This window comes from Schistocerca serialis, chromosome 4, assembly GCF_023864345.2.
Source record: "Schistocerca serialis cubense isolate TAMUIC-IGC-003099 chromosome 4, iqSchSeri2.2, whole genome shotgun sequence".
Taxonomy (NCBI): Eukaryota; Metazoa; Arthropoda; class Insecta; order Orthoptera; family Acrididae; genus Schistocerca; species Schistocerca serialis.
The window spans coordinates 636,887,502-636,903,390 of record NC_064641.1 but is presented as its reverse complement, the minus strand read 5'-3'; the positions used below and the strand labels follow the sequence as shown (position 1 = coordinate 636,903,390).

The 15,889-nt window shown below is 43.4% G+C and overlaps 1 protein-coding gene across 6 annotated transcripts in view; it reads left to right on the top strand.

Annotated features, from left to right (window-relative positions):
- Positions 1-15,889, top strand: part of LOC126475484 (leucine-rich repeat-containing protein 15-like) — a 351,235-nt gene that overhangs the window by 249,486 nt on the left and 85,860 nt on the right. For all 6 annotated transcript variants that reach the window (XM_050103383.1, XM_050103384.1, XM_050103386.1 and 3 more), the window contains exon 2: positions 9,737-9,812. In XM_050103383.1, the coding sequence (XP_049959340.1) occupies positions 9,737-9,812 (76 nt within the window). The remainder of the gene's footprint in view (positions 1-9,736; positions 9,813-15,889) is intronic.

The following is a 15,889-nucleotide window of genomic DNA, read 5'->3' as shown; positions in this document are numbered from 1 at the left end:
AAATATCTCAAATATTACTTCAGAATATAATTATAAATTTTTAAACATAAATAATACTTTAATGTACAGTATAATATTCGTGGGCGTCTTAAGGGGTGACTTCTTCTGAACGAATGTAATAACACGACGCCTAAAAGTAGGCACTATCAACAAAACTTACAATTTCAGGAAGTAGTGCTCCCCTTGAACAAATTCCTCAAAGGAAAATATCTAAAACAATAAAAATTGATAGTCCTGAATGGCATGCCAGTTTCTAAAGCATTACGGTAGATATAACACCATTTAGCACTCCGCGAATTTCCAAATTGTTTCGCTTCTAATTTCGTGTCATGCAAACTTTGCACATACTTGTCAGTTATTTTTAAGACGTCAGATCCATATATTTTGGTAAATGGGCCCAATATTGAGCTTGAAGTCGAAGAAGTGTTTACCCAGTGCTTTTCGTAGTCCAGCACTTAGACATTTTTTAAGATTACGCCTGCTATATATATTCGGTAATCAACATACGTATCCTTTCTCTGACCGTGCGTTGTTTTATGGATAATGTTCTCTCTCTCTCTCTCTCTCTCTCTCTCTCTCTCTCTCTCTCTCTCTCTCTCTCTCGCTCTCTCTCTGAGCGCACAAACACATTATATTATTACACATTCTGAAATTCTTCCATAAAATTAGAGTAGTTATCTAACAGATATGATTTCATGTTTGTGTCTAAAGTTAATTTTATCGCCCATCAGATTCTTTACATCGCTGAGTTTCTTGTGGGTGAATACCTCACTCATTTCTGTGCCACTCTAAGGCTGAGTGATGGATAGTGTAAACCTTTCCATATCTCAGTGGACAGCCTGCATATGAGAAACAAGGAATGAAGATTACGTTTTAGGTTCCGTCGACAACGAGATCATTAGAGACGGAGCACGAGGAGGATATGAAAGAAGGCTAGCTTTGTCCTTTTCAAAGGATTGATCACGGCATCAGCATTAAACGAGTTAGACAAAGCACGGAAAACATATCCGAATGGGCGAACGGGGACTTGAACGGCCAGCCACCAGAATAAAGGGTAATTCCATCTGGGTTGTTACGCTATTTCCGTTTGTGGTTATATGGCATTGAAAATTCTTAGACATCAGCGCAAATGCACGTAATATTGAATGTGTATCGTTTTTGTAATGAAAACATTTCCATTGCCACATGATGCACTCAATTGAGATTCGGTTACGTATGCTTTCCCCCCGAATTCTCTGATACTACACTGATTTGCAGAATGTGTGTGAAGTGTTGTTCCTGTTGTGTGTTAATGACCTCAGACTTCTTGCAGATGATGCAGTCGTCTATATTGAAATACTGTCTGGAGGAAGGTGCATAAATATTGAGCCCTATGTCGAGAAGATTTCAAAGTGGCGCAAAGATTGATAACTTGCTTTAAATGTTAAGAAAATAATGTAAAATTGTGCTCTTCAAAAAACGAAAGAACGCAGTATCCTGTGAGTACAGCATCGTGTCGCAATTGTACTTGTTCAACTCTTAGAAAATACTTGAGTGTAACACTTTGCAGTAATGTGAGTTAAACGAGCATATAGGTTCAGTCGTGGGTAAAGCAGGGAGTAGACTTAGGTTTATTGATAGAATACTGTTAAAATGCAATCAGTCTACAAGAGAGATTGCTTACAAATCAATCGTACGACTCATTCTACTCGTATAATGTTGCTCAAGTGTCTGGAACTCGTAAAAAAATGGGCTTACAGTGAATGTTGAACATATACAGAGAAGGGCACCTCGAATGGTCACAGACTTCTTTGATCCATGGGAGAGTGTCACAGAGATACTGAAGGAACTGAATTGGAAGACTCTTTAAGACAGACGTAAATTAAGTCTATTGGCAGAGTTTCAAGAATCGTCTTTAAATGGTGACTCTAGAAATAGAGTACAGTCCCCTATGTATCGCTCAGAATAGGGATCATGATGATAAGATTATATTAATTGCACCACATGTGGAGGCATTTAAATAATCACTCTCCCCTCGCTCCATATGTGAATGGAACGGGAAGAAACCTTAATAATTGGTAGAATGGAACGTACTCCATGCCATGCACTTCACAGGGGTTTCTAGACTGTTCACGTAGATGAAGTTCGTGGTTCAACACAGTCAAAATTCTCTGCTCACAGGTATGATGGATGGATACAGTAAACATGCTCCCCTTATTAACTCTCCTGCAAACTTCCTTCGAAGCGGATATCTTGCGAGCCACCTGCCTAACTCAGCAACATTTCCGCTGAGGAAACACTTGGCGCTGCGCTATCCAGAATATAATGCTCTCCATTTCGGTTGCCACAGCTGTGTAGCCACACACTCGTAGGTAACGGTCGGAGATTCCACTTCGCTGCTTCAGACAGAGATCGTTGTCCCTAACGCTACCCAGAACGACTACGTGAGTCGGAACGTGGCAAAGAGATTTTCTCATGACAGTATTACGTCACTGCCCCACGTTGCACTTCCTGTAACTGTACAGTCGTATATCCAATACTGAATCAGCTGTTGAACGCTCAGTTTCACTAATCAGCGCTTCTGTGCATCTCTCACCTTAACGCTGGTATGTCTCACCTTATACTTAAGTGAAAACACAGTTATCACTTTATCGATGAAAAACACGGAAAAAACCTCTTTTACGTCTGTCATTGTGTGTACAACAGACAGCAGTGATTTTTTATTTGTTATTCAGCAGCCGATTTATCCTGCTTTACATCATCTTACGACTGTCTATATTACAAATTAAAAACATTACAGAAAGTGTGTACACCTAATTGATATATAAACACATGAAAACAAAGTTGTAACATTTACATAAAACATGATTAGCTGAGCATCACAATAAACCTCTCCATAGAATATGAACATTTTATATTTTACACAACTTGTCAAAAGTCACAGATAAATTAAAATTATTGTACAGCATATTCATGCCATTTTTCAGAACGTTTCATCGATGAAAATGATAAAGTTACTCAGATTCTTCCCTATTCTGTTTGTAATCTCGAAAGACCATCGTATCTGACCTGTCTGCTAGTGTCGAGTTACAAATGGTAAGAGACTGTGACGTAGTTCTATCATTTTCATTTAAGCAACGTTCTGATAACATTGTGAATCTTTTTATATTACTGAAGAGGACTTAGTTGCTATGGAACGCCGAAACTGACCAATAAGGTAGCTTGTACCGGCAGCGGATTCGTTCCACAACCCTCCGCGCAGCCGACGCCCTTAAGAGAAATCTACCACTGTTGCCGTGTATTGTCTTATCCCTACTCTCTTGTGATAAATTACATAAGTCAGTGCGTCTCTCTGCAGGTCGGTTTAAAACTGCTTTCAGAATATGCCTGCGACACCACTAAATAATCATCGAAAAAAAGAAATAATCGTGCTTCAGACTATTAACAGAGGTTCAAATGAGAGTAAACGGTTAATGACTGTCGCTGCTAATATAAGTAATTTGTAATAAAGCTAGAGTCGCATAATGTGTATTCAGAGCGAGCTGTGGTAAGATAATGGATTCTTATTCGGGAGGACGACAGTTCAAATCCCAGTCCAGTCATCCACCTTTAGATTTTTCATGGTTACCCTAAGTCATTTAAGTGGGGATGGGCGGCAGACTTAAGTACGTTACAAACTGCTGTGCATGTGGGGACAGCCTGCGTCCCAATCCATGGGATTTCATGTTGACTTTTCGTCAGGGTGCTGATGACCGTGATGTCGAGCGCCCCCTCAACCCAACTCATCATCTTCATCGCCATCCTAAATCATTTAAGGCAAATTCTGTGATGGTTCCTTTGAGGATGCGCGTCCGCTTTCCTGGACCATGTTTCTCTAATCCGGGCTTCCTCACCGTCATTTATGTGAGCATCATTGACGAAACGTTAAACATAGTATTCTTCCTGTTGCTGTATCAGTACTTGATACCGTCGAAGTGGTCTGTGCACGTTGTACTCACATCTGCGCGATATTTTTACAGACAGCTCCACGCGTATTTTGATGCTAGCAAGCAATGCGGGAGGTGCAACGCGTACATCTTCGAAATGCGCTCTAGTTGCCACGTAACCCAGACTTACAGATAACAGCCCGGCAAGCAATTGGCTTTGTTTGACAAACGCATGCGTAAACGGTCAGTCTTGTTTGTCAGATCGGCCATCAGTCAAACTTTCCCTGACATGTCAAATAACAGTCTGTTTGACAAACACGTCAGACAAAGTAGAACACTGCCAAATAATTTTTCAAACCCGTCAGGTTAGAGTTCGCAGAATTCTCGAGATCGCATGCTGCGTTTGCCGCAGTTACTGCAACCAAAAATAAACATTTCTGTTCCATCAATGCAACCCATTGTCGACACCTATGCCATTCACAATACTCATGCAGTGGTTGAGCATCACGTTCCATCACGCCTTGTTGAGTGTGATGGCAGGCGAACAGCAGCCACAATGGCGAGACTAGGCGCGGGCTGTTACGAAAGGAACGCAGCTACTAAGGATTGTTGGTACTCTCAGTAGAGGGAACGCTGTAAACGTCAGCATCAGTAATGTTCAGAACGGTAACCTTTTTACGCAGTAGGTGGGAAACGGGGTTTAACCGAATTGTTCAGTTATGAATTCATGAATTGTCTGTGCAGCTATTAAAATGCATTTAAGTCACTATAAATGTTCCATTTTATTCAGTAAAGTCGTCATCAGTGATCAGAAAATGACTACCTCTTGACTGTTTTGTTACACTGGATGCCGTAAATGAAACGTTCAAATGTGTGTGAAATCTTATGGGACTTAAATGCTAAGGTCATCAATCCGTAAGCTTACACACTACTTAACCTAAATTATCATAAGGACAAACACACATACCCATGCCCGAGGGAGTACTCGAACCTCCGCCGGGACCAGCCGCACAGTCCATGACTGCAGCGCCCAAGACCGCTCGGCTAATCCCGCGCGGCCGTAAATGAAATGCAGTTTTTTGTGTTACTGCATTTCCGTCGCCTGTTCCCAGTTAAATAAGAATGAGCTACATGTCCTCATATTTCACACGTACTTTTCTTTTTGGCAATAATTTTTCTTGTACGACCCATAGGCAGCAGAACATGTCTTCTAGGCGAAGATGTCCACATTTAACTTGGTGAAAGTTCTTAATTCCTACCCGTCTGTGTTCTTCTGTTGCTGTATATTTTCCATTTTTCGTAAACTTTCGTGTGTGTGTGTGTGTGTGTGTGTGTGTGTGTGTGTGTGTGTGTGTGTGTGCGTGTGTTTGTGTGCGCGCGCGCGTGTTGGTGTTGGTATTCATCTTGTTCGCCCGACTGAAAAGGGTAAGAACCAACCAACTATGGATGTAGAAGTAGCATTGTATAGCCACACACATTAAATGCCCTTTTTGATTTTATATTGATCAACCAGAACACATTACGACCACCGACCTGGTATCGATATAAACCTATCCAGGCGATAGCAGCGTCAACTGGCGAGCAATATCTACTAGTCAGACACACGCATGGGGCAAGTAGCATAAGTAAACACGCTGTCCGTGTATGCAGTGGGGAAGGCGCGTGATCTATCTGAGTTTGACCGAGGGGCTGATTGTGATGGCCCGGAGCTCGGCACGAGCATTTCGGAAACTGCACGACTTACCGAGTGTTCGAGGAGTGCAGCGGTGAGTGTCTTCAACACGTGGCGAAACCAAGGTGAAATACGTCCAGATGTCGTGGGGTTGGGCGACCACCCCTTATTACAGATGTCTGCCGTCGTAGGCGGGGCAAACTGGTAAAACAGGACAGGCGGCGAACTGCGGCGGAACTAACATCAGACTTTAATGCTTGGCAGAGTACAGGTATGTTTGAACGAGCAGTGCATCGAACATACTTAACGATGAGCCTCCGCAGCCGACGCCCCAAGCGTGTGCTAATGTTAACCCCTCGACATCGGCAACTACTACTTAAATGAGCAGGTGACTATCGGCACTGGACGTGGGCGCAGTGGCAGAGCATTGCATGGTCTGATGAATTACGATACCTTCATCATCATGCCAACGGGAGGCCGCGAATCTGTCGTCTTCCAGGGGAACAGCTGCTTGACAGCTGTACTGCGGGACAGACACAAGCTGGCAGCGGCTCCATTATACTCTGGGGAACATTCACGAGAGCATGCATGGGTACAGTGGAGCTCGTTCGAGGCACCTTGACGGTCAAGGAGTATCGTACACTGGGTTGCAGACGACGTACACCCATCATGACGATCATGTTTTCCGACGGCAGTTGCATTTTTCAACAAGATAATGCGCCATATCACAAGCCCACGTTTTTGATGGAGCAGTTCGAGCAACAGTGGCAAGTTCCAGCTGATGTGCTGGCCCCCCAACTCGCCAGATCTGAACCCGATGGAACACATCTGGGATGTGATAGAAAGTGGCATCAAGCTCAACGCCCCCCCTCCCCGTAGTTTACGGGAATTGGGTGACATGTGTGTGCACATGTGGTGCCAACTTCCTCCAGCGGCCTACCAAGGCCTCATTGTCTCATGCCACGACGCATCGCCGCTGTTATCCGTGCCAAAGGTGGACATACCAGCTATTGGGTAGGTGGTCATAACGTTCTCGCTGATCAGTGTACGTGTTAAGGGTCTAGTTCTCGTTTTAGGCGATGTTAACCGTAGTAAGTTCAGATTTTCGGGCTTTATTTTCAGGCTCCAGTGTCAACAGGCAAAGAACAGATTGGAATGTAATTTGAGTAGGTCTGTGAAAAGGAGATGGTGCAGGGATGGTGTGCCACAGGCATCGGTTGTGGATCCACCGCTTTTGTTAATGTATCTCAATGATTTGCATTAGACTTGATATTTTTTTGTGAGATAATATGTCTTTCATTATGTGGGACATGGAATGAAATATGTGATTTATCGAGTGCATTAAATTTCTGACACGGGACTTACGTAAAAGGAAAATCTTATTACCATGAAATCGAGAATCATAAATTTTTCGACTGTAGATTAATGATAGGCTTTCTTGACAGTATGATAAAGAATGTTGGGCACTAACTGAATACTGGCATCGGCACTGTAATAATGTGAATAATAATGGTTCATATGGCTCTGAGCACTATGGGACTTGACATCGGAGGTCATCAGTCCCCTAGAACTTAGAACTACTTAAACCTAACTAACCTAATGACATCACACACATCCATCCTCGAGGCAGGATTCGAACCTGCGACCGTAGTAGTCGCGCGGTTCCGGACTGACGCGCCTAGAACCGCTCGGCCACCACGGCCGACAATGATTTGCATCTGGATGTCGTTCCACAACAGTTTTACAGAAAGATGTGCGTTTGTGCTAGTTCGATTTGCAATAGGTAGTGTAATTCATCGAGTGACGACAGATTTGCTCTTCTTAGTTATCCAATATGATCGGAGAGTCCGGTGAAAGGAGATCGTAATTTTTTATTACGTATTTCAGTCTAAGGCCACAAACATGGTATTGTTACTAGTTGAGACATCATAGCGAGTCGTCATCAGACGATCGCGTTACAGGCGATGAAACATGGGTTCATCACTTAGAACTGGAAACAAAACGGCAGTACATAGGGTGGCGCCACACCACTCTCGTCTGAAGAAAAAGATAAAGTCGCACCCTCAGTCGTTAAAGTAAAGACAAAGGTCTTCAGGGACTCTGAAGGGGTTATTCTGTTTGATGTCCTCTCTCACGATGGAAAAGCCAACTCTGAAGTGTATTGTGCTTCCGCCAGGAAATTGGAGAAACGACGGAGCGAGATCGTCGCCACAAAAATGTAAAGGAATTTCTCCATGACAACGCACTGAACGCAATGGCGTAGTGGTTAGCAGAATGTACTGACATTCGGGGGGACAGCGGTTCAAACGCACGTCCGGCCATCTTGATTTAGGTCTTTCGTGATATACCAAAATCTCTTGAGGCAAATGTCAGGATAGTACCTTTGAAAGAGCACAGCCGACTTCCGCCCGAATCCTTTCGTAATCCGATGGGACTGATGGCCTCACTGTTTGGTCCCCTTCACCCAAATCAACCAAACATCAACCATGACAACGCCAAGCCTCACACAATTCCGCGCACCCGAGAGGAACCTACAAAACCTCATTGGACTGTGCTTCCTGACCCATCCTACAGCCGACATCTCGCACCTTTCGACTTCCATGTGTTTGGCCCTATGAGGGATGCACAGCGCGCGAAGCAGTTCATATATGATGGGGAGGCTATTGACGCAGCAAGAGGTCGGCTCCCGCCCGTTAGAGTGGTCCCATGAGGAAATACAGGCCCACGCAGCAAGGTGATGTAAGACAGTCGCATTGACCGGAGAATATGTTTAAAAAATGGAGTTTTGTAGCCAAAAGAGCGAGGAATAAAATGGTGTATTGGAATCCTGAATAAAACCAACATGCTTCCAGCAAAAAAAGTGTTGCATTGTGTTTTGAACGCCGCCCCCCTCCCCCTATTTTGTATATATGGCCGTAGCTTTTTATCTAAATGTTTTTTTACGTTTTTTGAGTCCATTGTAGCATCAAGTGAATTATATAACAACTTCTTCCATGAAGTCCGAAGGAATCCTATTTCCATTAATTTTGTGACCACAACTGCTGAGGTGTGTGCTGGTGTATTGTCGTGATGGAAAATGACTTTTTTGCGGTCCAGTCGCCGGCGTTTTTCTTGCACCTCGGTTTTAAAACGGTCCAATAACAATGAACAATATGCACATGTAATAGTTTTACCCTTTTCCAGATAGTCGATGAGGATTATACCTTGCGAATTTCAAAATACAGTCGCCACAACCTTTCCGGCAGAAGGAATGGTCTTCGCCTTTTTTGGTGCAGATTCTCCCTTGGTAACACATTGTTTAGATTGTTGTTTGGTCTCAGGAGTAAAGTAATGTATCCATGTTTCATCTACAGTAACGAAACGACGCTTAATGTCCTGTAGACTATTCCTGAACAGCTGCATACCATCCTTGCAACACTTCACACAATTCCGTTTTTGGTTAAGCGTGAGCAATCGCGGAACCCATCTTGCGGATAGCTTTCTCGCGTCCAAATGTTTATGAAAAATATTATGTACCCGTTCATTCGAGATGCCCACAGCGCTAGCAATCTCATGCACCTTAATTCTTGTCGTCCACCTCCATATCATGGATTTTATCAATGATTTCTGGAGTTGTATCCTCCATAGGGCGTCCAGAACGTTCAGCATCACGTGTGCCCATATGGCCACTTATAAACTGTTGAGATCGAAGGTGCAGAGTCACTGTAATGTTTATCAAGCTTCTCTTTAGTCTCCTGAGGCGTTTTGTATTTCATAAAGTAATGTTTAATCACCACACGAAATTCTTTTTAGTCCATTTTTTGACAATCACTCAACTTCCTTGATTCACACGAATGCCAAACACAAAGAAATAGACCAATATGGCTGAAACTTGGGGTGCGTTTTTTCCAAAGATGCTACTAACATGATCTCGATACGCGCCGCTGGTGTCATCTGTCGGATCTCGCACGGACTTTTCAAACGCCCCTCGTACAAAACTTATAAGATACCATTATCAATTTTTAGCGGCATCAGTGGGATTTTCTTACCATTCGCTGTTTTCGGTGCCCATCATAGCAGGTGCAGTTTTTAGTGTTATTTGTGGGTGCAGTGGCACGCTTTGCAGCCGTAAGCAATGCAGTACTGTGGTGTAACGAGCTGTGTCGTGTTTGTGTTGCAGGCTAGAGGCGCGGCCTCCGATGAGCACACTGCTGGCGAGCGTCCTGCTGCTGCTGTCCACGGTCGCGGCTGCTCAGGTAAAGACGTGCACACCATATCACTCTCTCTATTCTTCTGTTTACAGCACTGCAAACTTAACAACAAAAGATACACTAGCTGATCGGAACTATAGGGTCACCTGTTAGTGGACATTGAGATAGGGTCTGTCCTCCCTTCGACTTTATGATGACTGGAACTCTGCTCTGAACACTTTCATTGAGGTGTCTTAACACTATGCCGTCCGGCGACATCACAGTGGTGTCGTGTGCATAGTATCGCAAAGTGGCCGGCGACAGCACCTTAGTTTTTTTTGCATTCTGTTGGTGTTTTGTTTAGGTAACAATACGTTACACACGTCAACAAGTTTTTTGTTTTTATAGGTACTTGTGCCCTTTCATCATGGCGAACGGAAGAGACAGTAGGATTATTTACGATAAATGCACAGACGTCTTGTCTGATGTTCCTGACGACTTGGCCGATTGGGAAGAAGTCATTCGATATCAAAAAAATGAAAGTGAAGCAGAATCGTAGGAAGATAGTGAAATACGTCCAAGAATAATTCCGTGAATACTACGGCTGCCAACTGATTCGGCTGAATCAGACAAAGACAGTGCACAGTGGTCAGACTTTGATTTACCGAGGACCGGTAATAAATCTGAAGGATCCCGATTCCAAACATATTTCCCAAAGATGCACAGAACGTCGAGAATATCGTAAAATTATATATTGGAAACGATCTATTTGAATATATTAGCAATGAAACCAACAAGTACTACAGTCAAAGTTGCAATAGAAGGAAACAGGATTTTAAAAAATGCCAAATTTGTCGACGTTGCGGGACCGTAACTTAGAAAATAGTTTGGGCTTGCTATCCTTATGGGAAACGATGTCCCGCAACCGATTTAGACAAATATTATCATTTTTAAATTTTTCCGACAGCAACAATAAACCGGATAATGCCGACCGGCTTGTCGAAGTGCAATTCGTAATTCATTATTTTTCCAAAAAGTTTAAAGAAACGTTTAATCTAAGTCAAAACGTCTTATTTGACGAAGGAATGATACCATGGCGTGGAAGGTTAAATTTTAAAGTTTACAATCCGTCGAAAATTACGAAATATGGCATACTCATTCGGATGCTGTGTGATTCGAATACGGGATATATTTCCTCATTCAAGGTATATTCCGGCGCTGGACAGCCTTTAGCGGTGATGGAACTAATGACACCTTCTGATGGAAAGTGGCATCACCTCTGCATGGGTAATTATTATAACAGTGTAGAACTTGCAGAGAAGTTGCTTGAAAAGAAAGTTCAAGTTTGTGGAGCGACATGGCAAAATAGAGGATTTCCGGAAAATTAAAGCGCGCAAAAGTCAATGTATTCGAAGTTTGTCTTCAACGGAAAGGTGACAAGCGGACGGCGACAAGCCAAGTAATCCGAACGAGCGCTGCCGGCGCCAAGCGAATAAATTTGTACGAGACGTGCGGACGGCAAAGGGTTAATGTCTGTGAAGCTCTTTTTTTTTTTATCACGAGCCGAAACCAGAGGAGGTAGTGCTGCGGGACTACGTAGCTGATCCCCTCTGACCGAGAACTGCTGAAAGCGAGTCTGGAGCGAAGTTGACATTCTGGCTCATCCCAAAGGTGCTCATTGGGCTGAGCTCGGGACTCGACACAGGACAGGCCAGGCCAGTCCGGTCCATTTCGTGAATGCTGTTGCCCACAAACTAGTCTCTCACAGGTACTGCTTTATGACAGGGTGCATTGTCATGCTGATACAAACATACTGTTCTGTATGTCCTGCGACATCGCTATACACAAATCAGGACAAGTACGTGAACAGTTGTTCATTTCAACACTTCACAAAACCGTGCATCCACTTCAGATTAATCGGTCCAACTGAGAGCTAAGTTCCATAACGAACAGTCACTTCCAGAAGCAAAGGCCCGTCCAGAGACACCAGAGGTAAACGCTGTCCAAAGACAGTCAGTTATCACGTCGCTGCTATGGCGGCGACATTTCCTAACCTCGGAGCTGTTTAGCGTGGGCGGAAGGTTCGAGACGGGTGGCTCTCTTGTGACTGCTTTTAGCGCGAGCTCGGGACTACGTAGCTGATCCTCTCTGCTGAAAGCGAGTCGTAGCTGCAGCTGACGAACTGCTGCTTGCCGAGAACTCCGAACTCTTGGCTTCGCTGGTGATGAACTCCGTTGATGAACTGTCTTCCGGCTCGCTGAGCCGCGAGTTTACAAACTGGTGCGGATTATTACACTAAATCCGCACTACTGGCTGATGCAGCAGGCGATTCTTTGCGTCCCGCCTTATGTCATCATCGTTCGCGACTAGCAAAATACTGCAGTCGCCTAACGGGACAACCGCTGAAGTTCTCGCTGCTCTTGCCTTCGCCTAAATTAGGCAAGTTGATATGCCGCTACGGCAGAACGGGGGGTATTACGGACATACAAATCAGTGATTCCAATACAACATAGATTTATTTCTCACAATGGAACATACATCATAGAATATACAACCGAAAATGTCATGAATGATCAGTATTGTCAGAGACTATATAATTACAAATATCAACCTGCAGCATATTCCCCACCCCAGTCAACTTATGGAGAGTGGCCGGTTGAACGGGACGTGAGATTATGAGGTCTTCAGAAGTTCGTAAGGCTACAGTTCGTATCTTCTCGCCTCTTTCCTTACGAATCTCTTCTATCCGCCCATTCCCCCATATGTGTAGTGCACGAACATCCTCCTGTAAAAGAACATCACCTAGCTGGAGTCTTCCTCAACCTGTTCTTGGTTGATGAGCTTTATGGACGTTTCTGAGCAGGATCAGGTATACTTTCTTCCATTTTCTGCTGTTGTTGAAACTCCTAACTGGTGCTTCTGGACCTGTGGGTAGTATTATGAGTCACTGACATACAAGGAAATATGCAGGTGCCATACGTTCAAATTCCTCTCTCCCTTGCGTCATTGGTTTATAACTTAGTACTGCTTCTATACTGACCAGCTTTGTGTTGAGACCGCCTTCGCTTTACTGCCACGGACCTAAAACCTTTCTCAGATAGTGTTTTGACAGATCCCTCCATCCGTTCTCGGAATTCTCCCAAGCGAGACGCATGTGGGGCGATGAATTTCCATATAATTCCTTGCCGGGCGATGTACTTGGTTCAAAATGGTTCAAATGGCTCTGAGCACTATGGGACTCAACTGCTGTGGTCATCAGTCCCCTAGAACTTAGAACTACTTAAACCTAACTAACCTAAGGACATCACACACATCCATGCCCGAGGCAGGATTCGAACCTGCGACCGTAGCAGTCGCACGGTTCCGGACTGCGCGCCTAGAACCGCGAGACCACCGCGGCCGGCCGATGTACTTGTTCGTCTTGTTTGCCATCAGATCCTGACACAGCTCCTTCAGTTCCGTGTACGAGGAAGAGAATGTAGTAACATTGTCAGTGTAAAACGTGCTAGGCACTCCTCGTCTCCCCACAAACCTTTGTAGGGCTTGTAGAAATCTGTCAGCTGGCATATCTGAGCATATTTCCGGATGCAGAGCTCGTGTTGTTGCGAACATGAATAGAACAATATTTGTTAATTGTTCCCGTTTGACATATAATGGACCATCAAAATCAATGCCTGTGAAGTCAATTTATTTCAATGGTGAGACTCGTTCAGCTGGTAAAGGAGCCTCGGTTTGTTGAACAAAGTGAGCTTTCACCATCTTCCAAGGCAGACAGTGACGTAGAACACGTTTAACTGCCTGTCGAGCTATAATAAGCCAGAATTCTGTTCTCAGTTCAGATAACACCATGTGTACCCCAAGGTGATACAGGCGTATGTGAGTCTGCTGGATCAGTAAGCTGGTGAAATGATGCTGTCCATCGCGAAGAATTGGATGGCGTTGATCTTGGGTAATTCCGCGAACTGCAGAAATCCACCGAGACGAATAACGCCGTTATCCAAAAACGAGTTGAAACGAGAATTTATGGCAGAGACATGTTGTTGTACAGGGCATTTAGTTCGAAAAACAATGTTGTTGTTCAACACCCTGAATCCAGTAAGTGCGTGCTTCGTTCAAGTCTGTTGCTGTCAGTTCTCTGCATGCTCTATGTTCTTTAATTAACTGCTGTTCAAAGCGAAGTACTCATCCTGTGACTCTTTAACAGCTGGTAATTGCTAATATACTGCGTAGCTGTTACTATTGGGAGCTATTTTTACCACGAAGAGTTGGTCTCTTAATTTCTTCTTTTCCGGCAACAAATGATCTTTTGCCCGTATAAATTGTGGCCACTGTGTTCGATTCTTTGTTAACCAAGCAGGCCCATGGAACAATATAGTAGCATGCTGATAGTTGCGTGCTGTAATTTGTTTGTTGTGGTACCTATGAAGGTCAGATCAGCTGAATTTTCCTCACCAGGACAGTGTCTCCAACTGCGATGGACTCGTTAGTCTTTGTATTTCCGTAACACCGTTTGACTCAATGGTCTTCGGTCAATTAGGGTCAGATCGCATCCATCCTAAGGCTACAACTGAGTCAGTCCACTGTGGTTAACGACTTGTTTGTAGCTCGTCGCCTTATAGAAATAATAAAACAGATTTGATCCTAGAAGTGTTGTAACAAGTTCCAGCCGTGGAAGAGTTATCATCTTGATGGGAGCTAACCTGTTCTTACTGCGAAGTAAACGTAGTGATGCACCGTACATAAAGGACTGCTCCGTAGGCCTTTTCTGACGCGTCGGGACTAAATGGATTTCAGATTTAGTGTGTTTAGAAACACCAATCCATCGGGGCGTGTTTATGAGCGAAAATGATGGCAAAGTTGATACCCATATTTGCCAAGATCAGGATGTATGAGTTCGTCCTATGCAGTTCCTCCTGACCAAATTTCCTGTAAATTACATAGGGGTGTCCGGATACTTCTGATCACACAGTGTATACAATCGTGGCCATCATTGGAAAAATTGCTGCTGTGTGACGGTTGGGGCGCCAAGCGGGGAGAATGTCGATTGCTACTTAACGTTATTATACACGCCTTAAAAATGTTTGTTTTTTAATGTTTTTCTCTTTAAATTTAGAAATAGTTAAGCCATCGCGTTCGAGGCGCTAATAAAATTTAAACACCCGTGAATGAGTGTAAATCAAGTATTAACAGTGCAGAATTCATAAATGGAATGATGTAAGAGACAACACATTCATAAAGAAATATTCATTGTGCGAACAGCCTGTCTGATCTCGGTATCTTTATTGTAAAATATTTCGATGGAAGGAAAGCAGTATTTATTGCGCATTAACAATAATTTTCCGATCAGGTACAGTAATTTGAAATTACCGATCTAAACAAATGAGACGGCTGTTATTTACTGCGTACTGAGAAACATAACATTTTTTCGTAGATTTATTGAGAAGCCGGCTTAGGTAAAATAAATTACTGAAACGACTGCGTGTAGCACAAGATGATGATTTTCATGTACGACTGAAGGTTGCATATAGCGAGAGGAGATTGTACGAATAACTGAAACAGCTGCGCAAACATTTTATGAGTAGATGTGCAGCACTGTGATTGATGAAATACAGCTTACAATGTAAAATTTTATTCAGCTAGTATCATTGCTACAAGATGTTGAGCACAGTCTAACGTACAGCCGTCATGCACCTGCTCATTTTTGTTATACAGGGCAACAGCGGCTAGTAAGCTACAATGTTGAATACGATTTCCTAAGAATGCGAATAGTATTGTTTACATTGATTTGTAACATAATTTTTAAAAAAGGTCAATAAATCCTAGCAATAAAAAGCTGAAGAAAACACGTTTGTCATTCTTCAGGTTTCGCAAGAACCGTAAGACATATGAAACGTCACATTACAGGACAGCTTAGCACTAAAATTGAACACATGGAAGGAACTAGCTCCAGAATTTTCTTGCTGCTTCAGATCCGCAAACACCACAGTCTTGGACGCAGACGTCTTCTGAAGGAGACAGAATTATATTAAATAAAATTTTCCCTGTGATTAAGGGAGGCTAAGAAAGTGCAGATCATTTGACACCGTGAAAAATTATTACGTAGGAAGGAAAGTTGCATATCAAAATAAAAATAGACAGCCACA